Source organism: Lampetra fluviatilis, chromosome 13 (genome assembly GCF_964198595.1).
Source record: "Lampetra fluviatilis chromosome 13, kcLamFluv1.1, whole genome shotgun sequence".
In the NCBI taxonomy this organism is placed as follows: domain Eukaryota; kingdom Metazoa; phylum Chordata; class Hyperoartia; order Petromyzontiformes; family Petromyzontidae; genus Lampetra; species Lampetra fluviatilis.
In genome coordinates this window covers 8657409-8684822 of record NC_136287.1, presented here as the reverse complement: position 1 = coordinate 8684822, position 27414 = coordinate 8657409, and the positions used below count along the sequence as shown (strand labels likewise).

At 39.7% G+C, this 27414-nt stretch overlaps 1 protein-coding gene across 1 annotated transcript in view; it reads left to right on the top strand.

Annotated features, from left to right (window-relative positions):
• Window positions 1-27414, top strand: part of MSH3 (mutS homolog 3) — a 72429-nt gene that overhangs the window by 14068 nt on the left and 30947 nt on the right. The window contains exons 7-15 of the mRNA XM_078862251.1: window positions 1428-1594; window positions 9673-9797; window positions 13143-13257; window positions 15626-15710; window positions 16303-16412; window positions 19790-19922; window positions 20668-20855; window positions 23711-23879; window positions 26880-26944. Of these exons, the coding sequence (XP_078718377.1) occupies window positions 1428-1594; window positions 9673-9797; window positions 13143-13257; window positions 15626-15710; window positions 16303-16412; window positions 19790-19922; window positions 20668-20855; window positions 23711-23879; window positions 26880-26944 (1157 nt within the window). The remainder of the gene's footprint in view (window positions 1-1427; window positions 1595-9672; window positions 9798-13142; window positions 13258-15625; window positions 15711-16302; window positions 16413-19789; window positions 19923-20667; window positions 20856-23710; window positions 23880-26879; window positions 26945-27414) is intronic.

Genomic DNA, 27414 nt, shown 5'->3' with positions numbered 1-27414 from the left:
AGTTTTCATGAGTGGTAGCATGGAGAGATATTCCGATTCATTTATTCAACGCAATTATTAGTGCTTACAGTATGTACATAGAAGTGTGTGTGAGAATGGATTATTTTTCTTGTATGGTATTTGTAATACATTGCAGCCACTAGATCTACCACATTGTTCAAATATATATTCGTTCATAAAATGTTCACCTGTCATCTTGAAAGGGCATTGAATCACATTTTTATTTGTTTATCGTTTTGAGACGTTTATTTTAGTATAAAAGTCATGGTTAATCACCTGTTAATACAATTATCTTTCTGAGTGATGCTGTGGTTATCAAACCGGGCTATACTGCTTGACTGGCAAGACTCTTATGCACCAATTGTGACAATCTCTTCTTTACAAAGGTTTTGATGTACTATTCTCAGCTGGAGGATGAATCAGCCCTTTAACTTAACCCTTTGAGTTTTATAATATGAGTAGTACTTTGTGGGATACCAAGTTCACTTTAACCATGGGTTAACTCACACCTGCCATCGGAATGTGGACTTTTCAGTTTCATTTATTAGGATTTACCCTGTGTGCCATTCGGCTCTTGATTTGGGTTCAACCGCAACAAACAATAAAATTACAAGATACACCTAAAATTCATTGTACACAAATCTAAACATCACATACGTAAACAATAAAATCCCACAGAAAAAGCACAACCCGTCCATGTTGCGTACAAAAAGTGCCAAAAATTCCATTTCGATGTTTGATCCCAATAACAATCATAATACAATACCACTGGCTCTTGACTGTCACAGGTCATGAGCGCTCTCACGTATAAATGAATGGGAAACTAATTTGATTTTTCCACACTATATTAGAAAAAATGTTGCTGGCTGGATTCCTGCCTGACTGGCATGCAAGCACGTGTGTGCAGTGGTGATATCGCCACGCACATCTGCATGATGATGTGACCCACATCCCAACGCGTTGAACTGGGTTTGTGCATTGGGCTGATGTCACACCTCCACCCCGGTCGTGTATTCCACACAAAAGTGATAGAAGAGATAGGAGAAGGGTGGGGAATAGAGTGAAATGGCATGAATCGGAGAGGATAGATATAGAGCAAAACAGAAAGAGGAGAGCGAGGGAAAGCGACAAGCAGTGGGAGAGAGGATTAGGGAAAGGCAAGAGAGATTGAGACGTGAAAGGGAGAGGTGGGAATAAGGAGAGTGAGAGGTGAGAGAGATACAGGGAGAGAGATAGGGGAAAGGAAGTGGGTGAGATACAGTGGAGAGAGGAGAAAATATACTTTTTTGCTGGCTTGCTGGAAGGAATGGACAGACGTATAGTCACGTCCAAAAGGACTTGTGGGTCGCTAGTTTTATCGGTTGGCCTTTACCTAACTTTGGAAATTTCCTGCTGCATTTAAAATGCCTTTGCTTCTCACCACTCAGGCAGTGCAGCCCAGCACTGGAGAGCTGCTGTTCGATTGCTTCGAGGATGGAAAGTCACGCCTGGAGCTGGAGAGCAGAGTGCTATCACTGCAGCCCGTGGAGTTGCTCATCCCAGCCGCTCTTTCCGACGAGACTGAGAGGTCGCTGTGCTCGCTCACAGCCAATAGGTAAGGCCAGAAAACTGGATCACGTCGCTGACGATACATTTGTCTGATTGCGAAAGCCTCGGCATGAAAGCGAGTGCCCTTTATAGTCCCACAGGTGTCACTGAACCATAGGCTGTTTAACCCTTTCCTGTTTAGAGACGATAGCAAGTTGGAGGGTGGATCCCGTTCACCGCTGAATCTCGAAACGCGCAAGCGGTTCAGCGTTAATTCTATTTAGAGAGGCATAGTGCTGTTGTTTTTAAAAAACGTTGTACTCACCGCAGAGAACCTTAGCAACGCTACCGCACTCTCAAACTGTGCCACACGTTCTCCCGCATGGCCTTGTGGGAGCCTCGGTACTGATAAAGCTATTTTATTGTAGTTTTTCTTCCGATTCATTAAAAATTTGGTGGAATCTTGGTGCACGAGTTTGAATGAGTCGGGAGTGATACCTGAACTGGTCTTGGAACCCCCCCACCCTTCACAAATGTGCATTGAACAGCATGGTGACATGGTTAAACAATCCTCATAACCAACAAGGTTGGAGAGGCCTTCAGTGGATTGACAAAGGGCAGTGAATTGTACGTTCATGCCGTGACTGAGTTGCCATTTTAAATATATTTCATCTTTGTCTTATTAATCAAAACACAATTGAGCAACCTTAAACAAGTGGAAACTGTTATTTTATAGTTAAGATGCTTTTGTATGCCAGTTGTGACAATCTCTTGACAAGAAAAAAAAACATGGATTGTGAAAATATCTCATTTTAAAACTAAAATAAAACAAAGTCCTTGCCAAGATTCACATTTATTTCAGAGCCTATTCTGGTAAGCATATTTAATCAATAAAAACAATTGTAAACATTAATTATTTTGTTATTTGTTTAATACATGGAGAAACTGACAGTACACTGGTACACGTACCCAGCAAATGCAAATATGGCTTTCCTAAGTATGAGTGCTGAATCAACATATATTTCCCTTCATGTATTGCTTCAGTCAGTGCACTTCATTGCTCTTGAATGAACTCATTTAAAAGTAAATGAGCCTGTTCTGCACGGATATTCTCACAAGCAAAATTCATTTTGTACATATTTTAAAACAAAGTGGATGGGTGCAAATCTCTTTACTGCCTTCTCTCTGTTTAATTTGCAAATTAACATTTTCTTAAAGGTCCTGTTCATATGTTTGTAAAAATGTGTACTCTGGTAATCTGTTATGCTTTTAAAGATGTGCTTAAATGTTCTGGAAACATTGTACATTGGACAATTTCAGACATTTTTTTACCTTAAGATATTAATCACATAGGTTAACGTTTTTAAGTTGATTAATTTGTGAATTTTATAAGATTATTTTAAGTGCAATAGGGCAATGCATTCTTGTTAAGCACGTTTTAATGTACACTTGGTCAATAATTTATTAAAAAGGTTTTAGGTTTCCTTTTTTACTAGTAAAATTATCTGCCGTGTAGTAGAAAAAATGATGTGAAACTGATGTCTTTCGCAGTAAACATCACATTCACTGCTCTACAAATGTATCAAGTTATCTGTGTAGTTTGACAAGAACAATACGTTATTTTGCTGGAAACTTACCAAAATGTATCATTCGTTTAATCCCCTAATTGGGATGCCACTGGAGTTACACATTTTTAAATATAGATTGAAAACAAATTTATTTATAACTGCTTTTTGTGTATAGTTTGATGTCCTTCCCCAACACCTCCTATGCACAGTGGGAGAAGTTCAACATACATGCATATTCACATCAACTGAAGAATGTTTTAAACAAGTCAAAACGATGCGATACTGGGTATTATGCCCAATATAACTAGACCAAGTATAATTTGCATTGGCGGCTAAGTCACTCAACACAATGCACAGCCAAACTGTGCGTCCAAACACAAGAGTAAGGCCTCTTTGCAAAAGGCACTGTCCAATTTTGGCACTTGCTTGTTTGCCCGGCTGTCCCGACAAAGTATTGTGGACCCAGGTCAGTGCTCTCCCATCTCTCTCACTGTGGCGTTGCCAAACAATGAAGAGCGGCTGATTAAATTATCTCGTCACTGTCTCGATGCTGCCACTGCTTACAGACACCATGGGCAGGATGCCCCTAACTGACAAATTTGGAGCATGAACAATAGTGCCAGTGCTAAGGGTGAAGTCAGGAGGAAGCTGTGTTTGTTTGTATATGAAATTAGGACATACCTTTGCATGTGAATGAAAGTTTTATATCCACATTTATATCGGTGTGCTTTAATTGACAAATTTCATTTTTTTCATTTGAGAATGAATTAAGTAATTCAGCAAACACGGCAAAGTAAACGTGATCTGTGGACAATATAAGCGGCTTAAGCACTGGTCAATCCATTGCCCCTCCCCCTTTTCCAATGACGGGCTTTCACGATTCAACGAGAGTTAATTTAAAGTGGAAGGTTGGGCTATTTCATTACGCTTGTGTATTCATTACGCTTGTGTATTAAGGCAGCATTAGAATAAGTAATTAATACATGTTTTCTCTTATTCTGGGGAACGTCCACATGCAACTATTTGAAAGAGCATTACATTATATGTTGTAGTGTTCCACATTTTTCCGTTACCGTGTAATGAATGGGTTGCATTTCATCAGGGTCGTGGTGGTGTCCTGGGCTAGCATAGCTGGCGTGCCTTGGACAGAAATCTGCAAGGCCGTATTGTGGAGCTCTCCTCCCAGATTCACAAAACATTACAGGCTTGGTTTGCTCGGGGCTCAAGGTGGCCGATTCATGAAAGTGGTGCGGCGGTGACCCAGTCAGGGCATTCTGGCTAAGTGCTGTCATGGGTTATTTTGTGTAGTCAGAGTGTCTGTGGCCAATGTTATGACTAAACAGGGTTTTGGTACTTGCATTCAACCCGGTTTTCATAGTTGGCCACCGACACGCTCCGCACCCACCCACCTTCCTCACAAAAGTTTTTCCTCACCTTCGCAAATTGGCCAGTGGTGTGTCGGTAAGAAAGTGAAGTATACAGTTGTGCTTGCGTGGCTTGTTGTGTTGAGTTGCCATTGTTATCCAGGAAGTCAGACTTGGCTTTTCCTGCATCTGATCAGGAGCAATTGTCATTGAAATTAGGTTTAATTCGACTGTCAGTGTGACTTTAGAAAAGTGGGTGAGAGAAGAGGGGCTCGACAGGGAGAGCTATGTGGGGGTGATGGCTGCCTGCAGTAGCGTTGGCTTCCTGCTAGTGTGTATAGTACAGGATTGTGTTGGGAACAACACTTGGCTTGCATAATACACATCCAGCAGGACCACACATGTTGTAATAGGTTTTTCACTAATGCGCAAATTCATTATCAGCTCATTGTCAAATGTTAAGTGCTGCATTTGCAAAAAAAGCCTAACATCTGGCATGACAATCTGGACTTCAGTAAATAAATGTCAGCCACATGCTTAGTGTCATGTTTGAAGATAATTGTGCGAGATGCATAGGGATTTTAATTCCACATTCAGAGCCAAGTGGTGTAGATTTGAAAAGACTCTTTACCTGAGCACCAGCAGCTTTTTTTAGAGTACCCACCTTTCTATCCTAGCAATGGTTTTGCCATTGACTGTTAAACAAAAATGATGGTCTGTAGCTAAGACATGATTTTGTTTAGTCCACTGCTGTATGAATTCCTCCTCCCCACTCTGTGTTGGTAATGAGGGGTTATGTGACCATACTTCACCATGATGGATAGTGCACATTGGCAAAGGGGGATTGGTTATGAGATATCACTCACCACTGACAATAGCCATTGCCGGCATTTGGACTCCAATTACATAATTCATAGTGCATAGCTTAATCGCTGTGCCACTGCTTCACCGATGAAATTATTCACACTATTTCCACAATTGGTTTTTTGTGACATTGATGGGTTTTTTGATTCCAGTGTTTTCATTTACAAAATAGATATTAGTTTTTTAATTATGATTAGGTGGCACTGTTGGATTGGTTCTGGTAGTTTAGCAGCAAACGAAACGTAAATTCACCGACTGCCCTCAGCCAGTATCTGACCAGCCCTTAATGGAATGTTTGATATTTTCTCTTCAGCCAGCAGAGGAGTGTCAGGAGAGTGTGAAAGGCTCCTTTGGTGACAGCTGCTGGCAGTGTCCTTTGAGACTCGATAATTAGGTGCCAGCCAAGCAAACTAAGGACAGCGAAATTGTGGCAGTTTGTTTTTGCGAATAAATTTAAGTGAAAGGCAACAATTATGTTTTTAAAAAGAAACAGGATTACCAGAAGGTTTGTCTTGATAACAAACGGTAGTTCAACATAAACTACAGTAGCTAATATTTTGCTGGCTTTTATGGTCATGTACTAAAGATATACGATACTATTAATTATCCATATACCAAATATAGGTCTTCTCTGAATACCAATTTGAAGCCATATGTTTTTTTTGGTATTTTTATTGTATTTTTTTTAAACACTTGGAAACTTTGTATTCTTCTTTCTGTCTTTCTACGTCTCGTTTGTCTCTTTCTCCTGATATGTATACGTCTGTCATGTCTCATTTTGTGTATCCCCATCTCTTTCCCTATGGCTCTGCATCTTGTTTCTCTCTGCATTGCTGAGTGTCTCCCTCTGCCTGATCTCTGTCTCGCCATTGCCATGTGCTCGTGGTGGAGGTTGTTGCTGCCACAGCTCTGATCTCCTGTGCTCACCTCCTCCCTTCCTGCCCCATCCCCACGACTGCCCATGGTCATCACGTGAACTTACCGTTGCGATATCTTCTCTTCAATTCTGTTGAGTGTGATAATATAACTAAAAGCCCACCTTTATTCGGCCATGTGTAAAATCAGTGAATGTTCAGTGCACTTTTACTCGTAACGTTTTCTATTTACAATGATTCGTATCAATTAAATATACAGTGGTGGTTCATTTGAGTTGTTACTAAGTGACTTATTTGCACTTTAATTCATTATAGACCTCCAGTAATTAGCTTGCCAGTGAGACTGCCTCTTCATACCAGGATAATTAGAGGGATGTGCTGGCGTTATTATGAGCTGTCCCAGGGGAGAGGAATATGGTTGTCACCTTCAGGGTTGGACCTGTCCTGCAAACACCCACTGGTGATCACATTTTGAGTGGGGAATCCCTTCCTGCTACAAGCTGTGGTGCTGTGTGTGTGTATGCGATGTGCTCATCTGGCAGGCTTGGCATATTTGCGCTTGTGTGTGGGAGCCAAGGATTATAATGATTGTGGAATGCCTGCTCTGACATTTGCTTTAAAATGCTATGCTGTTTATAATTTGCCTATGCATGTGATAGGATTACAATTTATATAGATTGATGGTATTTTATGTGGAGTATTCCAAAGGGTTTAAAGATATTTTGTAATTGAATAATGGCATAACATGCAGTGGTTTATATTTATCAGGATATGAATCAGTATTTGTTGAAACACATAGTTTTTCCTTTTTTAACCTTTGTTTCAATTACCTTTTTATTTAAGTGTTAAAGTAATATCCATTGTACAACTAGACATGTATGTTACAATTATATAATGATAAACTAATGCGATGCTTAACCTGAGTTTTTCACCAAAAAATCCATCCATTCGACTAAACATTAATTATTTTTGTTCATGATTCCCTTTGTGTCTACATTGGATGGAGCACTTCAATCGAAATATAGTGCTGAGTCGGTCAGGTGTTGCCACACCAATACAATTGGAAGAGGCATTTTACTGGTAGGAACCTGGTTACACCAGCCCACAGGGGATTATATTGGTAGGAACCTCCTGGTTACACCAGCCCACGGGATTATTGTGTCCGTCCGTCGTGCAGGGAGGGGCTGGGTGGGGAGGGAGGGGCTGAGTGGGGAGGGGCTGGGTGGGGAGGGTGGGGCTGGGTGGGGAGGGGCTGGTCACCCCGTGGTGCCCTCATAAAACTCAACGTTTAACCTACTCACGCCGGCTTGTGCCCGCCCTCACAGTCGGGCATATTTGCGGAATACATCACGCCGCCGTTGACCTTGGCCATTGACCGAGCAACCCAACGTTCCTACCAGCTCCATCCGCAGGAATGTGTTTACACACATACTATAAGCAGAAACAAAGATTATCTAAATTGTAATGGACTAAGAATATATGCGAGGCCATCTGCAGCAGATTAGCTGAAAGCAATACAGCCCTTATTAAAGCTGTATATCAGCTGCGTGCTTTCGGACAACGTACCGTAATTTACTGTTGCACTTCAACAGCCAGTGCAGAGGATTAGTGGGATTTTATGAAGCATTTGTTCACTCACTCTTTAAGTAAAATGGACTCACCAAGTTGATACTTTTGCATAAATAACTGAATGAATCACATGCTATTGGTTGGTTGTTGAATGTACTATATATATACACAATAGTGTTCAACTCCCACATCAATCCACAGCTGGATGAAAGCTTCCTTATCCTGTGTCGGTCATGAGGCGTCTTTCACCATACTTCATCACCTTTGTTAATGTGGGTTGGTAAAGGGGTGGCCCAGAACCGGTTCAGAATTCACTCACCACTGGATTCATCTTCTTGGTTCTTTCGGTAAAGTCACGTAGAAGGGAAATAATAAAATAAATAAAATAAAACATAATAAAATAATTCTCACGACGTTTCGGCCACAACGCAAGCAGCCGTCCTCAGGTGAAGAACAGGTCTGTCGGAAAGACAGCGTCTGAATGGTCTTTCCGACAGACCTGTTCTTCACCTGAGGACGGCTGCTTGCGTTGTGGCCGAAACGTCGTGAGAATTATTTTATTATGTTTTATTTTTATTATTTTATTATTTCCCTTCTACGTGACTTTACCGAAAGAACCAAGAAGATGAATCCCTGCAGTCACGAAAGCTTTAAATCAAAATTTCACCACTGGATGTTAGCTTTGGCTGGGAATTAAGCTCAAATGCCTGGATTCATAAATCGGTGTTAACCATTGTGTCACTGCTACCCCCACTCTATAGTAATGCAAAGGGGTCACAGGGCAGCTTAATACAGGGTATGTATACTGGCAGTAGTGCTGAATGTCAAGGGAGTAAATTGGGGAGGTTGTAATAAGCTATTTGTAAAATAGTTCATTGCAAACAGTGCTGAAATGTGCACACTGTTGCATGTTTTTCTATTTTGGTTCAGATTGAGATGCCGTTGCACACATTATGAGTTGCTGATACGATTATTTCCCATTTATGCATTATCTGGGAATAAATATTACATGTTTAAGTCTCAAAGAAATCCATAATTGTCGATTAGTTATTCTGCAATTTAATATTTTCCCACATCGAATATTCTATTTGGTTGGTTCTCTTAAAAACATGTAGAGGTTTCACTGTATTTGTTTTTGAGTATCAATCTTTTTTGCTTGTGCTGTTTTTACCAAAAACAGAACCTTCTCAGAGTGCAGAAAATATGACAATAACATTAATTGGTGATTGAACAGAGGAGGGGTTTTCTTCCTTTCCTGGATTAACTTAATAGTTAGAATCAATTGTCTATTTAATTTGATTTTTTGGTGCATAACTGAAAGTGATGCTGCTCTACATATTATTGGGCCGCACTAACACATGATAATTGTTACACTTGATCTGCTTGAATGGAACTTTAGCCCTGTTTATGTTTGTGCAAATTGGTCATGGGCTAAAATGTCATGTGTTTTTTTTAGCTAAGTCTTAACAATACCAAACAGCCCCAAACAGAGTACCCCAGAGGATCCACTATAAATTTATTCTGTCCATTTGTGGTGCTTGCATAAAGCTGTACATAATCGTCACTGGGCAATTAGCACACATTTTTGAATTCGTGTTGAGATAATTTTTTTGTTAAATGGATAGTGGCAAGCAGTACAGTGTTTCCCAGTATGACAAGCACAACAGACCCAAAGAAAAACAACAAAAAAACAGTGATCCCTGGGGCTAGAATGTGCCTCCTCTCCACTGATCTCTGATTCGTTTTGACGCTGCATAACATTGATGTGTCTTCAGGCTCAGCAGTGAAAGCAGTCTGTATCTAAACAAAAAAATCCACCTATCATCTTTATGCTTGAGTTGTCATTGCAATGATTGTCGATGCCACCTTACAAGTGCAAACAGTCTCGTGTTGTTGTTGTTGCAGCTCGCAGGGTGACGATCGGGTACGTGTTGAACGTGTGGACGTTGATCTGTTTGAGCACAGCCGAGCCTTCCAGGCCGTCTCACGTTTCTTCGGGGCCGAGAGTTTGCAGTCCAACTGCAATCATGGTAATATATTTTATTTGCTTCTGGGATCTCCCCAAACTGAGCTGCAGCACAGGCAGACTTGTATTTGCAGACTTGAATGATTTGACTGCTGCAAGTTTATTGCCAACAATGTGAGTTGCTCGAAGTTTCATTTCAATCTCCCACTTGGAAATGTAAAACTATTAGAATTGTGGTAGTTAAAGCGAAAATTAGGTCGTGGCTAGGACTCTGAATGAGGTGCTGTTTAGATGCCCTGCAGATGATAAAGAGTGGCCTAGATGATAAAGAGTGGCCCAGCATGGTTCTGGTTTTATTAACATCTTGCCTTTAACTTTATATATTGACCAAAGTTAATATAAATATTCATGTTACAAAATATTTAGAGCCAATTCATGCGATAATGCTGATAATTTGTGGAAAATGGTCAAATAGATAGAGAAAAGTTACTTACCCATTTTTACACGAATATATGAATTTGCCTCTAATTCATTTTATTCTATGTATAAATATAATAATTAGTGTATACATACTTATAATTAATTAAGCATTAATTTTAATTATGGTAGAAAACAAAAAACCCATTAATTAACTTTTACCTAGTATTAGCTGTGTAATTATAGTGGCATGTAAATAACTAATTAATACGCCCTATTAAAACCTCAAGACAATTTTGATTGCCAGGAAGAATTACAGGCTTTTTTCCTCAGTAACTTAATTATTTTTTAAAAATCCCATTACGCTACAGTGACCTCTGTATAAGTTTGAAAATCAAATTCCGAAGTTTTAAAATTGGACATCACTGCATCTAATCTTGCCAGTTCAATAATATTTTGAGCTTGGGCACAAAGGAACGGGTTCTATTGGTTTTGCCTACCGCAAGATAACATTTCCTCCAAAGAATAGTCATTAAATGGTCTTATTTATCCTCCACAGGCTTCTGCTATAAGAAGCTGCAGATAAAAATAAAGTAATGAAACCAGGCTGACAATAAAAAACGTTCAAAACTAAAAATGTGTAAAAAACACAAAGGAATGCCCGTGGGCAGTACTTTGGTAGAGAGAAATGAAAAGAAAATGCAACAACTTAGAATGTTTGGCGTTAGACAACTAAATTATACAGTACAAGTCAATCTTCAAAGAAATGCACTCCAAGTATTAACTTGGCTGTAATAGCCACGTGTGTAAATGTAAGCCTTTGTGTGAATTTCATGCAGAGGGAACCCTTGCTCTTTGGGCATTTGCAAATTGAAAGATGTGCACATTTTAAAAGTACCATATTTGCCTGGAATGGATAGAGCTGCATTTGTACTTTTGTGGGATTTAACAATTTAGGTTCAAGCACTTTGCCTCGTCCTGCTATTCCAAATGCCTTGAAAAAGGGAACCTTGGAGAGGGTTGTCAGTGGTCTCCTTTGGGCTGGCCTTTAATCTTAGCTCTTCCCTCTGCACCTCAGTTGACAGCGCTGAATTATGTGTCAGCGTCGTGAAGGTGAGAATAAAAATTGCCAAATTACTACATTAAAGCAGCACGGTGCACACATTGGACAATTTCACCATTTCACGCCCCACAGCAATCGTAGCACAACCACACGGAAAAACAAAACCACTTAGAGTGCGGGTCGTGGGGTCGCACTAACCACCAGGCAGAGCAAGGGTGCAATCATTCGCTTGGGGATGGAAACAGCATGCCACAGCATGCAAGAATACAGCCGGTGGGAATTGTCTGCTGTAATTATAAGTTAATGTGGGATTTTTTTTAAAGAATGCATGCAGTCATGCGCGTTCGTAATCCGCCTATGTGGTACACTCCATTTTCATTACTGAATCCCTATCCAGTTATAAGATTTAAATGCAAGTTCTTAACATGCATTATTGACTCGACTTTACGTGCATGGGTTTGTCATAAACATGGTGCTTGAAAGGCTCTTAATGAAGAAAAAGCGAGTTTTCTGATGAAGTCAGTAGTGTCCCTGTTACTCATTAAAATAGCTATGACCCAGAAGTCAACTGCTGTACTTTGTGTTTTTATTGTGTAGCATAGACTCGTATAATTCCATGTCCGGATTCTATTTGCCTTGACCAATCACCCAGAATGCACCTGACCTCGTCGCATCTTGGAATCTAAATGAGTTGTGCCGGGATAGTGTTCGGATGGGTTATGGTCATGTTATTATAGGCTTGGGGGCTACGTTGTGGGCAGCAGAGGATAGTACAGCAAATTCCATCATTGTACTGTGCTTTGCTCCCACACCTATGCTCCCCACCTTCACCAACATTCACTAACCTGGGTGTCGAAGTATGGTCAAATAACCCGCACGGTGAGGGGAGACCATCATCCAGCAGTGGATTAACAAAGGACTCTGAATATACATCTTTGTGATCTCTATTCAAAGGTGATCTTAAGCCAATCACATAAAAGGCATATTGATCAAATATCCAACAATAGGTTCAAATGAAATATTCTCTATAAAGAAAAACTATTAATACAGGTACTTCATATTTGTAGCATGTTTTAAAGAAAACATTTGAAGAGGTGAGTGCTCCTCACATGCTGTAATATAGATCCCTTTGTCAATCCACTGTTTTATGAAGGCCTCTGTTCACTGTGTTCAATGTGGATGATTGTTTGGCCATACTTCACCACGCTGTGTAGTGTGGTTGGTGAAGTGGAGGACCCAGGACCAGTTCAGATATATTATCAGTCATTACTGATGTTAACCATGGTTGGGAATTAAACCTGGGTCACCAGTGTCATAGCACAGATGACCAACCACTCTTGCCACCATTCCACCACCCTCAAATGTATGCATGCCTAGTTTAGGATTACTGAGTCAGTTAATAGCATGCAACGAAGGACCTAATCACTGAAGTGTACAGACAAACCTTGTAAAATTTGATGTTTGTTTTGCCAGAACATAATTTTTTTCACTTTGGCTCCAGACAAACCAGCACATTAAGATATTATTATTTAGATTGGTGCTATAAATGTACAAATGATTGCCGACTTTGAGCTATAATTTGTGGCCCGGTCGCTTCTGAAAAATAAGTGAATACCTCGGTGGGCTTTTCCTGGAAAGATGGGGATGGTTTAGTTTTGTTTGTATGTGTTTGGGTGGTTTGTTTCCCTTTCTTGTATTTTGCACTACTATCATGTTTTTTTACTGTTTGCTGTTGTAACGTTCTTACCTGCCCCTACTGGACATCTGTGAAAAAGAGTTTCATAGCTCATCAGATTCCTCCAGTTTAAATACATATTCTGATATTCTGATTCATGGTGCCGTGTTTCCAGTTTGTGTAACTTTATGATTTCTTTATGTGCTGATTGGTGTAATTGTTTTTTTGTTTGTTTGTTTACAATGTGTAAACAGATGAACAGAAGCTGTCCCATGTGCTGGCTATGGAGAAGCCCATCATTGCTTGCCTCGCGGTCCTTATTCACTACCTAACGGAGTTTGGGCTGCAGAGGGTGCTTTACCTGTCAAGGTACGAACACGTCCTCACCTCTGTTTCACTCTTCTACAATCCATAGACTTTCTGCTCCAAGAGTCAAGGCGTTTCATCGAAGCCCCTGGTCAACCATCGCTCAGTTATGGAAGCTCAATTATGAGGAAGCTACTGGAGCTTGATTAGGAAGCCACTGGAGCATTGCACTTTTAAATATATATTGAAAACTAATTTCTCTAGAACTGCTTTTTGTTTTTAGTTTGTCCTTCCCCCGCACCTCCGTTAGCATGGTTGACTATGTACGGTGCGAAAGAAGTTCAGCATACATCCCTACATCTATCTTGACTCTGAAAATGTATATTTGAGTAGTATTCAAAGTATTCCAAAGGTGCAAAAATATAGTGGATAAGCATGGAGTATAAATAGCAAATCTAGATGAACGTTTCACTGACAATGTTCTGTTTAATCCCTGGCAAGCTGTTTATTATTGTGTGAATTTGGCAACATTTTTACTTATGTTTTGATTATAATGCGAGTAATTGTACATTACATTAATATGAGTATCCGTAGAAAAAATATATATTTATGCAATATTTTCCCAAAGTTTTAAAGATCTTTTTACATTTGTAGTGACTGACTTGGAGACGTAACTTCTTGGAGGCAATTCTTTAATTAAACACCGAGCACACTGTTACACACTCTCTGCTGTTACACAACGCTCTGTCTCTCGCTTAAACGCAACTCTACTCTGGTTGCTAGCCTACAACACAACGCTAGCCGTCTGACACTGACGGCGCTGAGCTAAGACAGCCAACTACTGCTAGCAGCGCAATTATCAAGTGGACGACGACAGCGACGAAGGCACGAGACGACAGCGGCGAAGGCGACAGCGACGACGACGACGAGGGGATCCCACTCCAAACGACGGCCCCGATCTCCCGCTCAGGGTCCCCTTTTATCCTGTTAGCGTGGCCTCGCTCCGCCTCGGCCACGGCCCCCTTCTGGAACCTACGAGCGGACTCTCGACGCGTCCCCTCCGTAACCTTTACCCTAGATCAGAGGTCGCAAACGGGTTTTGATTCCTTACCTGTACCCATACCCGGCCGCACCAGGGTCGCAAATTGGTACCCGCACCCGTACCCGGCCGGGTACGGGTACCCGTTCCCTACCCATACCCTTATTTTATCTATACATTGAGTGTAATAAGAAAAAAATGTGTGTTTAGGCTATACAATATTATAAAAACGTGGTATTTACAGATCAGTATTGGTTCCTTATACAAGAGTATTAAACATAACCATGAAAATGAATAAAAATTAATACGCTGTTTTTCAGATGTTCAATATTGTATGTTATGGCATGTTGTTGGATAATAATGCACGATCGAATACAACTATTTTGTAGAATTAAATATAATTAAAATATATATACATTCAGATATTGTATCAACATAACGGATCAAGAAGTTGAACTGCTGTTCCGATTGCGTTCATCACTGTGGTCACTTGGGCACTAGGTGGAGTCGATGAACATGGCTTCCACTGGCGCCACAGCAGCAGCTTTTTCACTCTTGATAAAATATCAGAATTTCAATTATTGTGTAAGGTGGTCTAATAATAAATCACTTAAATCGCAATTCAACGTCCTCGTTCAGTAAACCTAAATGTTTTTTCGTTGCGTAATGACAGATTTATTTTAGAAAATTGGCCGGTTTGAAATCAAATTGCAGACCTAACAAAATGTTCCAATTGTTTTGGCATATGGGAATATTGGATGGGGATGATGCGTGCACATGCAGCACTGCTATTGCTGCACCCCTTATGCGTCCATCTGTCAGGTGGCCAGATAGCCGGTGCTTTGGCAGGGTGGCCCTGTCGTTACAAGTCGGCTTTTGCCAAGTGATAAATGCAGTGCCTGTCGCTGAGCGGCCAGGCCGATTCTCAATAAATGTTAGCTGTCATTTGCACGACCGCACTGGTGCACGGATTGGGAACTCCGCTGGCCTGCTGTGACACGTGGCATTTAGGATGGATGCGTTTAAGCGGTCCGAGTGGAATGGGCTCTTTGAGATGTACCATCATGCTTTGGAAATGGGGGGGTGGGTGGGCTGGCGCTATTTGATAATTGTGCTCACACGCGAAAAAAAAACGTGTTTTTGGGATGTGCTGAAAAATATGCTGTTATCGGATAATTTGTGTTTTGAATTTACAAACGATGTTTATATTCATAACATCGGGAATGATGCATGTTCTATTTGTTTATATGAGTCGGCAGTATGTGTAATTGTTTTCCAAAGCCCACAGAAAAACGTGTAGAAAAAAATGTTAAAATATTTTATATATACATTGGATAAATTACATTGGGAAATGCTCTATTTAAAAAACTAATCTACTTGTTTACTTCGCAGCAATTTTCAGAAATTTTCCATGGAAAGTGAGTGCTTGCACATCAATGGAATTACACAAAAAAATATGGAGCTTTTCCAAAATCAGGTAATATCAATAATATAACCATTTTCATAAATACTTACATACATTACATCTTGATAGCATATAATTGTTTGAGTGAGCATTTCTTTATCTCTCTAGGTGATTGTTAGATCTATTACCTTGATGAGGGTATCTGATTAAAAAAATGTTAGTCTCGTGTTTGCAAGGGCATTTGATGATCATTCAATTGTACACAAACAAATAAATAAGCCTTTATTCGCCGTGATTTTCACAACAGGATTGTACATTTCCAATTATTATTCTAAGATCATTTTTAACTCCACTACTGGATGTAGGTCTCCCCACGCTTTGTCTGTCATGAGATATATTCCACCGTACTTCATGCTAGTGTGGGTTTGTGAAGGGGCGGTTCTGGACTGGTTCAGACATCCCTCACCATCTATGTTAGCCATGGCTGGGAATCGAACTTGGTTAGGTTCATGGCACAGTGCTTTATCTAACCACTTCTGCCACCACTCTACCCCACAAGTAAACTTATCAGTTGTAAAATGTTTGCAGTTATTCAAAAGTAGTTTGAACTGTAGTACATCAAAATATATAAAGTTTTCCTTGATGGTGAATATTTTTCTTGTAGACCAACGGCAAGGTGAAGGGGAGCTTGCTGTGGGCAATGGATCACACGTGCACTCCGTTTGGTCGCCGCATGTTCAGGAGCTGGCTTGGCCGCCCGCTCATCTCAGTAAGGTACTAAGATACGTGCCGACCTGTTAACCTGAACAAAAAACTATACGTTGAAGCATATCGCCACGGACAAAAACTCTTTTGCGATTTGCTTTTCCAGAGAAGAGTGTCAGTCTGGTTTGTGTTTTAACATACTTGTGATGTGTTGGTGATGATTAATACATCGGCTGTTATTCTCTGCACCTTGATATTTGAAGCAGTCGTTCTGATCTCTGTGCCAAAAGCACCGTTTCATTTTATGACATTGTTAACTCGGAAGAAATCCATTGTGTGTTTTAACCAATTTGGCTACTCTAGTGGCTGACTTTGAGACATGTATGAATGGCAGTTATATATCCAGCAAAATGGCATACTTAAATCTTGACATTTCGAATATCTTCCTCCTTATCTGAAAAGTGACTTTTCGATTTAAAGCTTTCGTGACTGCAGGGATTCCTACGCATTTCACAAGTAGCACTAGTCGCATTCCTGCATTTCCCATAAATATGCTAAATTCCTCTTGATATGCAGATTATTTTGTCAAGGCGCATTTTCCCCCCCTTCCAACCCAGCTTAAATAGACGGGGTTTCATTTAGACGCTGTCGCCTCGACAGATCTGGTCTTCACCTGAGGACGGCTGCTTGTGTTGTGGCCGAAACGTCGTGAGAATTATTTTATTATGTTTTATTTTTATTATTTTATTACTTCCCTTCTACGTGACTTTACCGAAAGAACCAAGAAGATGAAAAGTGACTAGTTTACTGGGGTATATGATGGACTTAATTTTGCTTGTGTTTCCAATTTAAGAAAAATAATGATCAACCTTTTTACTTAAAAAGGTCCTAATCATTTTCCAAGGTTATTTTCTATCAGTTGTCATTTGGATAAAATATGTACATGTTAATTATCATCTATTGAGACCCTTGCAAATTATATATCTCTTATCAAGGGATTATGCAAATAAGCTTTTAATAATAACGCCAGAATAGCTGTTTCACAATGCGATGATCACATTTAATGACTTTGGCTTCATGGTCGAGACATTCACTTTATTTAAGTCTTTTAAATATTGAAAATAGTATTTGCATTGGAATATAAGAATGGCAATGCAACATTATTTCTGATCGGTACATTTGTCATTTTATAACAACCCTTTGATGGACACGAAGGATTTTGAACGATAAATTTTATTCCCATGGAAACTTTTCCCAGTCATGCCCACGGCTTCTGACAACCATTTATTTTGTCCTGCCTATGTCATCTGCAATTGGTACAGGGTTTAATTTAGATCTCTTGCGGGTGTACAGCAATGTGGCGAAAAAATATGTATGATAATACTTATTTCCATGTCATCAACCAAACAGTATTATTTTTCATACTCTTTCTGTGTATTTACCTTTTCCAATCCTTCACGGTGCTTTTTTCTTTTTGAATTTCATAAGAGCCATTGGATCTCCAACCCTAATTTATAAATGTTCAGGAAACTGTTATCCACTTTCATGAAAGTTCTACTCATGCCTATGGTGTAGAAAGTAGTGGCCATAGCAAATTTGTGTATTTTGGGATAGTTGTATTATTTTCCATTCTGAAAAAGAAATTGATGTTTTTGAAGTGAAACTCGTATAACATGTTTGTTTTGTTTTATTCAGAGCTCTCGGATGAACATATAGCAAATTAAATAATAAAATTACGAGACCTTCTTTTTCACACTTTCCTTCTGTTGTTGTCACTCGGACTTTCTTTTTGGTTTTACTACCATGTAATTGGTGAACGCACGACCCTATACTTAACATGTAATGTCCACAGCAATTAATAAAGCTTGTCAAATAGATATCCATTTGTTATACATGCATACATGTTTTACTTTATGTTAGCACTTGCCTATTTTCAACAAATATTTGGAACTTGAGAGGTTCTTGTTTAAAAATAGATGCCGATTAATCGATCATAAAAATAATGCATTGCTTGTTAGAATCTATCAAATTGATGCATCATTTCAGCTCTTCTTCTTGGTTCTTTCGGTAAAGTCACGTAGAAGGGAAGTAATAAAATTATTATTATTTAAGCGTTAATGGCTCTTCTGATGCTTTAAATGACAACATAACATTGTCATGACAAATTGTGAGAATTCCGTAATTTGACCCTATTCTCCACGCAATGTTTAGTTTTGGTTTTAATAGCCGGTTGATTAAATTATGCTTTGACTGAAGTGTATTGAATTCGGCTTTCACATTTTGATTCGTGAAAAAAGTAGGATCTGCGTTTTATCTTCTGTCTCACTGTATACATCCAGTATCTTCTAACCCTAAAAAAACTCTTATGGATGGTCTTTCGGATTGTTACTGGAGAGCAGCAGTCCTTAACCCGTGTGGCATGTCCCCCTGTGAGGATGCAAAAGCCTTTCAAATGTTGCTTAGGCAGTGGCATGAATACCTTGTAGGAAATATTCGAATGTGTGCAGGGAACGTCAGAGCGAGGTTGTGGCGACAGAACACACTAATAGCACAACATAAAACAATCTCATTCCTCACTCCGCATTGACTAAATGTGTGGGCATGTGATCTGTCTGTGTATTGTAGACTGGCAACCTGGGGTTGGGGTATGCTAAGGGACCATGGTCTGGGGGGGAAGGGCCAGTGGTCTTAATTGGGGGGGCCACCAGACCAAAAAGGTTGAGAACCACTGCTGTAGAGAACCACTGCATCATTCAGACGCTGTCTTTCCGACAGACCTGTTCTTCACCTGAGGACGGCTGCTTGCGTTGTGGCCGAAACGTCGTGAGAATTATTTTATTATGTTTTATTTTTATTATTTTATTATTTCCCTTCTACGTGACTTTACCGAAAGAACCAAGAAGATGAATCCCTGCAGTCACGAAAGCTTTAAATCGAAATTTCACTGCTATAGAATTTACAACAAGAGGCAGTGCAATTCTACCATTTGATCTGTGGGCATTGCTTAATATATGCTACAATTGTACTTTTTTATGAACACATCATGAGAACTCTTTGACTGGTCAATTACTCAAATTGTAAATGTTGTGGATTTACTCTCCAACACACCGGTGGGCTGAAGTAGTAACTAGTTGGCATTTTGTTTACGTGACAAATCCATTACTAATTGGCTGTGTCGGGTGGTGGAGGGTTGCTATACATTTATACTTACACGATCTAACCCAAAAACCTTTTTTATTATTATTAAAAACACGTCTGCTTATAGACTAAAAACACACTTTTTCAGCATACAGACAAGCCTATCCATTTTCTCTATAGTAAGTCACATTTTTAATGTGTGCCCATTGCAGTATAATACCATCCTCTCATAGTTAAGTAAATAACTGTTATATGCTTAGTAATTCTACTGCTGGCACAAGAAGTATTAATCATGTGTGCCCTCGCAGTGACATCAATGCACGTCTGGACTGTGTGAGTGAAATCTTGGCATCGGAACACATGGTGCTGAGCCGTGCTAAGGAATTGCTCTGGAAGCTACCAGACCTGGAACGTGGACTGACCAGCATCTATCACAGAAAGGTACCGAGTGTTTAACATCTAAAAAGGTTTTGTTTGCTTTGTCTATGCGTACGAAAGTTACTGTTGCCCAAACCTCAAAGGTCTTGGTCCTTATGCCAGGTCAGAATAGAACAGTTACCACGAATGACCCTGGTGGCTATGAAGGGTCCCAGTGGCTTCGACAGCCCATGACTAATGATGAATACAAGTATATGTGTTTAAATCGGACAGCATGAGTAATGTCAAGGTGAGGTGGCGGATGAAAGGTGCAATATTCACGTAATTAGGGGTAAGTAATTCAGGCAAGCACTTGTTTTTTTGCCTGTGAGCACACCAGAGAGTAGGTTGTTCTGGGTCATATAGAGTCGACGGTTTTCAATTATGTAGAACCAGACACATTAACAAGTACTCATCTGGGATAAGTCAACTTGGTGGAGGCCTTAATCACGTCCAGAAATCTGTTATGCCCTGAGGATGTTGAAATCCTCTCTCAAATATGGAAAGAGACTGCAGAGCCACACATTACCTACTTCGGTATTAGTACGTACAAATTAAATCTTAACTTTACAATGTGTACTCGTTGGTTCTTTCGGTAAAGTTACGTAGGTATAAAATAAAATAAATTAAATCGCGACGTTTCGATTGAAACACAAGCAATCATCATCAGGTGGGAAACCACAGCAAGAATTTTTTTGCTGAAGTGTGTTTTATTTTTTCATTTTATTCATATTGTATCAGCTTAAATACTGCCATGTTGTTTACCCAGTGTTCAACAAAGGAGTTCAGCCTGATTGCTAGCAGCCTGGAGAGACTATGTACAGAGACTCACGCACTGGCCGCATCCGCTCAGGACCAGCTCTCCTCTCCGCTCCTGCTCAGCATCCTCCTGGATGTGCCACGTCGGCTGCAGCATATACAGCACTACACCCGTGTGCTGGACAAACAGGCCGCCAAGTGAGACATCTGCACCGAGGCCTTTTGTCTTGTTCTCAATAATAACTTCTGTTTTTTCTGGCAGCTCTTGTTGCCATCTGTGTTGACCTGGGTGGTCTCCCAATGTTTCCTGCCATTTAATTTAACTTGCAATTTTAGGCCCAACATGCAAAATCCAGCACCCATCGGGGATTGGGTTATGTTTTATTGTTTTATTCATTCTGGAATGTTTGTAGTTTAGTGAAGGAGTTGGCATAGCAGTGCCACTCACAGGATCGTGTCGATTAATTTGCTCTCATTTGTGCATTCTGTAGAAACCATTGAAACACTTATTTTAACCTGTGTAAATGTCTATGTTGAGCAGAAATACTGTAATTACAAAAGACAGACTTCTAACTCGTTTAGACCAACTTATACAGCATAGGCAGGTAGTTATAATGTCTACTATATTGTATCTATGTATAATACAGGAAACCTTGAGATGACTTGAGCAGTAATGCAATTGTAACCCATAAAAAAAAAATCCAGATAGGTAGTAGACTGTAGATATAAACTATTAAATGTAAATTTTGTACAAAACGAACACAATAACTAATATTGTTCCTTTTTAAAACTAATATTGTTTGGCTTGCACGGAGCTTGAGTATACAATTATCATAGTTTCCCTGATTCAATTGTAATTGGTTTGCAAAGGTTATAGCCTGCACGGAGCAGTATTACGCATTCAAAACCTACGGCTGTGTTTTTTACGTCTTAGATTGGGCCCTCTGTAGAATTGGCCTGAAATGGAGAGCTTCTCTTGTGGGATAGCTTTGCAGTCATTTCTCATTAACGCTTAATGCCATGAGGTGCTTCTTCCATCACACCTGGCATTTGGTGATGTAGAGGTACTTGATAAAAGACCGGCTCTGACATTCCAGATTTCCCATCCAATAATAAAGTCTCAGCATCAAAGTGCAAACCTAATTGCTGTTTTTAATTTGAAATATTAGGAATAACGGTTCTGTTGTTGTGACTTACATTTGTAGAGACTTACAACTAAATTCTAAATTAAACTCGAGCACAAATCACTCCATAGAATCATTACTTTCTAACTCATGTGCTGTGCTTGAATGAAATTTGACTTTCTTATTCTCAAAAAACAATGAAAATAATCCTTACTTTTTCCTGCATACTTTTTTGTTCATTGCATGTGTTTTGAGTTTAACAGAATTAACAATGTGAAAATCCAATTTTTTTAAATTAAATTCATGAATTTGTTATTGCCCAATAACCTTCTAACAATGTTGGTGCTTTTTTACCTCATACTTGGCAGCCTTTGATTTAAGTAAAAGCATTGAGAGAGACAAATGTGCAAGCATTAACAAATTTTGAATTATTAAGGAAGGGAAAAAGGAACTCTAAAAGCTGCTGCGTTTCAGATCAGATCGATTAGTTGCTGATGACAAAACTCCTGCCCTTCATCTCATCTCTCAGGCGGTCAATGACAAGACACAGGGTTAATTTTTTATTTCGTTGGCTATGGTTGAAAAGAAAGGACCAGATTTATGGACTTTTTTTTTTCAAATGAATTTTTCCCCACATGTTTAGAATGATTCTGACACATTTGTTGACCTTGATGGAAATTCAACGTGAATATAATGTGCCTCATGTCTGAAAAGACATTGTGAATGCAAAATTGCCAACAATTTAGAAACAAATGCCTTTATTGGCGGCTGACGGCATTAACGATACATTTGACTTGTTGATCTAAAATAATTTCAAGGTTATATTATGCACAATTCAGTAGAATACAACTGTGCTTGTGGTACACGAATTCTTATATTTTGACTTAAAGCAAGCCAATGAGATAACTTGTACTCTTTGGTTCTTTTGGTAAAGTCACATAGGTATAAAATAACATAAATCACGAGGTTTCGATCGCAATACAAGCGACCGTCATCAGGTGGAACAGATATAGCAGGAGAAAGCTGACATAGGAGAAAGAGCTGCTGCAACAAGAGTTTATATAGGATTTTGGTGGGCTCAACCCAAGGGTGAGTGGGCGGAGCTAGAGAAGGAACATGCATGTCAATGTGAGAGATTAGCATGTCAATGTGAGATGGTTCCAGCCACCGGAGGTGACGGGGATCCCTCCTGTGGCTGGGCCGCCTCACAGATATTTAACCTGGTGATGTACTCGGAGAGTCGGAAATAACAGTTGACATAGGCAGGTAGGATGGAAAACATCACAGTCAGTTAAGACTTTACCTGGTTAATAACGTCCTTACAATGATTGCTCAGTTTGTACCCATCTTCTCGGTTGAAGTTGTGTCTGTGTTTAAATATTTCTGAAGGTAGCCAGTAGGTTTTCAGAGTACCTCCGTCTTGGAGAGATCAATTTCGTGTGAGCCCACAGCGTTAAAACAATGATCAGCAACGGCAGAGGTATTGGTCCTACCGTGTTTCAGATCTGCCTTGTGTTCACGAACGAGACATGTCATTTCGATTCCCCAATGTAACTGCTGCCGCAACCACAACTCAGTTTGTAGACACCAGGGTATTGCATGTCAGGAATCACATCCTTTACAGATGGGATTAAATCACGGATTTTGTGTACTGTGTTGAAACGAACCTGGATATTGTGTTTGTTTAAGATTTTAGAAATATTTTTGGTAACCCCTGCTATGTATGGTAAAGTGATGGTTTTGGTTGGATCATCAGAAGCTTGTCTCCCCATGGCTGGGGAGACAAGCTTTGCGGATTGTACGGTCCGAGTATCCGTTCATCCTGAGGGCTTGGTGTACTTGCTCCAACTCACTGGCTGGGTGGTGTTTTTCAGAAATAAAAACTTGCTATGGTAAGTGTTGTTGTAACGTGGGTTTATGAATCGGCAGGGAAGGTGACAAGACGCGGCTATTCACGGACCTGACAGGCTTTCCCCGCATGCGGAGGCGTAGCGAGGAGATCCGGGCAGTCTTGGAAGAGCTCCGGGAGCACCGTACTGAGGTCCGGCGGACTCTGCGTAGCCCAGCCGCCGACTACGCCACCGTCTCCGGCCAAGAGGTGCCTGCCCCCTCCCCTAGAAGTGGCTGCTGCCACCGCCCGACTGGCGCGTCTAGCTTAGCAGGCTGAGAACTCAAGATTGTAAATGTTAATTTTGGAGCTTTCGTGACTGCAGGAATTATTCTTTGGTTCTTTCGGTAAAGTCATGTATAAAGATAAAATAATAAATTGAATAATAGCATACATTATTATTATTATTTAATTTGTTATTTTATCTTTATACGTGATTTTACCGAAAGAACCAAATAATTGTAAATGTTGTGGGTTTACTCTCCAACACACCGGTGTGCTGCAGTAGTAACCAATTGGCACGTTTTGTTTACCTGACAAACCTTACTCATTGGCTGTGTTGGGTGTTGGTGGGTTAAAGACACATATTTACACGGTTTAACCCAAAAAAACCTTTATTATGGATAATATTGGTTGCCAAAGCCTACTTGTCAAACAGGCCGAGAAACATAGTCAAGGTGTGCAGTCGCCGATCCGGGCATGGTAGTGCAAGCCTGTGATCCAACACTTTGAATGCAAGGGTTGGTGGATCATGCACGATTGTAAATCTCCCATAACCACAAGGTGGCCAGGTGGTGGTAGTAAAGAAAATGTGTGGACCCATCAGTGTGGGACATCCGTGTGATTAGTTTCCCCTCGCAAGCATCGGTTTTCTCAATATACTTTGGTTCCCAACCTCCCCCCTGCCCCCCCCCCCTCCACATGCTAAATACTCATTCGTGCAATCGATAATACTTCCCAATGTTGGACTGTCATATTTATTGAATAATTCCTGGATAAATAAAGGGTATGTTTAAAACATTCAAGTACATGCAAGTAGAATATGTGTAACAAGATGAGTTTTATCACCTGTTCTGTTTCCGTGACAACCCTTACTAGTTGGCTGTGTCGGGTGGTGGCGGGTTTTAACGACACATTTATATATTTCATCTATATATATGTATGTTCAACTTATTTCGCACCATACATATCCAACCATTATAATTATCTGGCCTCCCTTATTTATTGTGGGGTTATTAAAATCTTTAATTGGAATTCTAGATTTTAAGTTTTCGTGTCTGCAAGGATCCATACTCTTGGTTCTTTCGGTAAAGTCACTTAGGTAAAGAAAATAATAAATTAGTAATTGGAAGTTTCAACATTCTTTGCATGCCTTCAAAATATTTTCTACCATTTCTGGGGGCTCTAGTTCAATTTCGCTGATAAAAAAAAAATCTAATATTTTTATTGGTTAGAAAATCGTAGCAGAGTAACATCGCAATGAAGACTTACCCTGCAGACGTTTTTTTATTGGGTGCATAATCTGGTCATGTTACGTTTGTTTAGGCAACATAGTGTGTTTTTCAAGCATTTGGGGAATACAAGCATTCTGAAACAAGTTTACACGGTCCATGTTTGATCATTGAATGATTAGTTACCATCATACTATCAATAATGTGACACAACTCCATATGTTGGGGTGAAAATTTGCCAAAGAAAGAAACAAATAAATTTTAAGAAATTTATTTTGCTTTTTTGTTGTTGTTGTTAAATACTAAGAATTTTTTCAACTACATAAGCTTTTAAAAAGGGTTTAACTCTACTGTAAATAGTACTATGCATCTTTATGGATTATTTTAAAGAGCACTATTGCCGGGTAAAGCACAAAGGCCTGGCGTTAAACAAAATGATGAATAGTTTTCTATGTAGTCCACATTACATCTATTAATCGAACTGGACGTGAACACTGTGATTCCATTTTGCTTATCAGATTGATGTTTAATTAGTCTCCTGGGTGCCACCATCCCAGTCCTGACCGCCTTTAGCCTACTATTTTTGAGGATGGATCACCCCTGCACTAGCTTGGATTTTCAGTAGTGCAGTTGTTGCTGATAGATGCAAGTTTTCTCAACATTGCAATAAAAAAAAGTCTAAATATTGAGCACATTTTTGTTCTTAGACGTAATATTGTTGTTAGAAATTCCAATTCATTGTAATTTATGTTGTCTGTGTATAATATTGAGTGGTAGTGATTGCACTTACAATTTGGTTCGTATTTTTCAGATTTGTATCTCACCTCAGCACCAAGAGAATATTGCAGTTGGGGACATAATACAACTTATGTTTAAAAGAGCCTAAGACATTGGACATGGGAATGTAATTTTACATTACGCAACAATTTTCTCAATAAACTACCATAGTTTGTATATTATCAAATTACTTATATTATATTTAAGAAGAAGCATCTTATCAAAGCTGGCACAAAATCACTGCATACGCACAATCATAACTGTATTACAAAATTGCTTTCATTTTAAGCGAGGACAATGCAGATTTAAATTTCTGCTTTAATTTGAAAAACTCTAAATCGTTTTTTCAATAATTTTGGTTTCATTTGAAAAAGTGTCACTTTTTAATATTTGTAACATTCACGTAAAACTATCTATTTATTTAATCTGCCTACAGGACCTAGTCATCCGCAAAGCCATTACAACTGAGACATCACTCCTCTGCAGATAATTAAAACTCTGAAATTGTGGGTTAGGTATGGAGCTAATTGATTTGATGTAAAGAGCTTTGAAGTGTTTTTTTAATCAAAGACCAACATTGCTACAGGTGTTGCCTTATTGCTATGAATAGGAAGCCCTCAATAACAGATAGCTCTGCTCTTGACCTGTTAACTCTGGCTGCCCTGTGCTTAATGACCACTAACCTACACTTGTATTGTCACATATACGCAAACATTTCTTTAATTTGTTTATAAGCATGAGAGCATTAAAGTGGAAAGGTTTTTCTGTCAGTATTTATTAAATTTTCATTCTCTCTCCTGTCTTGTGCAGCACTTTCAGATCCTTAATTAAATGCTCTGTACTAATATAATTATTATTCACTTCAGTTCTGACAATTTTAGATCTAAGCACTCTGTAGTATCATGCCATAACATATCTTGTGCTTTTTTTCTGTTTGTTCAAATACTTTATTGCCTTTTTTACCCCCCCCCCTTCCTCCCAGTTTTTAATAGAAGTGAGGAATTCCATGCTACACACAGTTCCTTCCAACTGGGTAAAGATTGGCAGGTGAGATTTCCCTGAGATCAAGCACTCCTCTTACCGATTTACATCTGAGGATGAGCGGCTTGCTGAATGCATCCGGACCAACCGATAAAGGCACTGATTTGGAAATGCTGGTGATGGGGATTTAAAGCAATGAATAGTCTGAGACTGTTTTATGGTGAGTGATGCAGACAATTAATCGTTGAGGGGGCGATTGTAGAATGCATTTATTCACTTTGGGTTCGGGAGACACTGCATGCCCCACCAAATTCATGGGCAAAAGGACGCGTCCGTGACTCGGCCACCGTTGTGGCATCATTACGTAAACCACAAGAGACACCGCCAGAGTTATAACTTTCATTATACGCGGCGTGCGATAGGTTTAACAGCTGGCATTGGAAATCACCACCACAACCCTTTCCCCCAGATTAACAGGCCTTTCCACTGTGCTGGGATTTGGATTTTGGGATTACAAGATGATTATCCTTTTTATA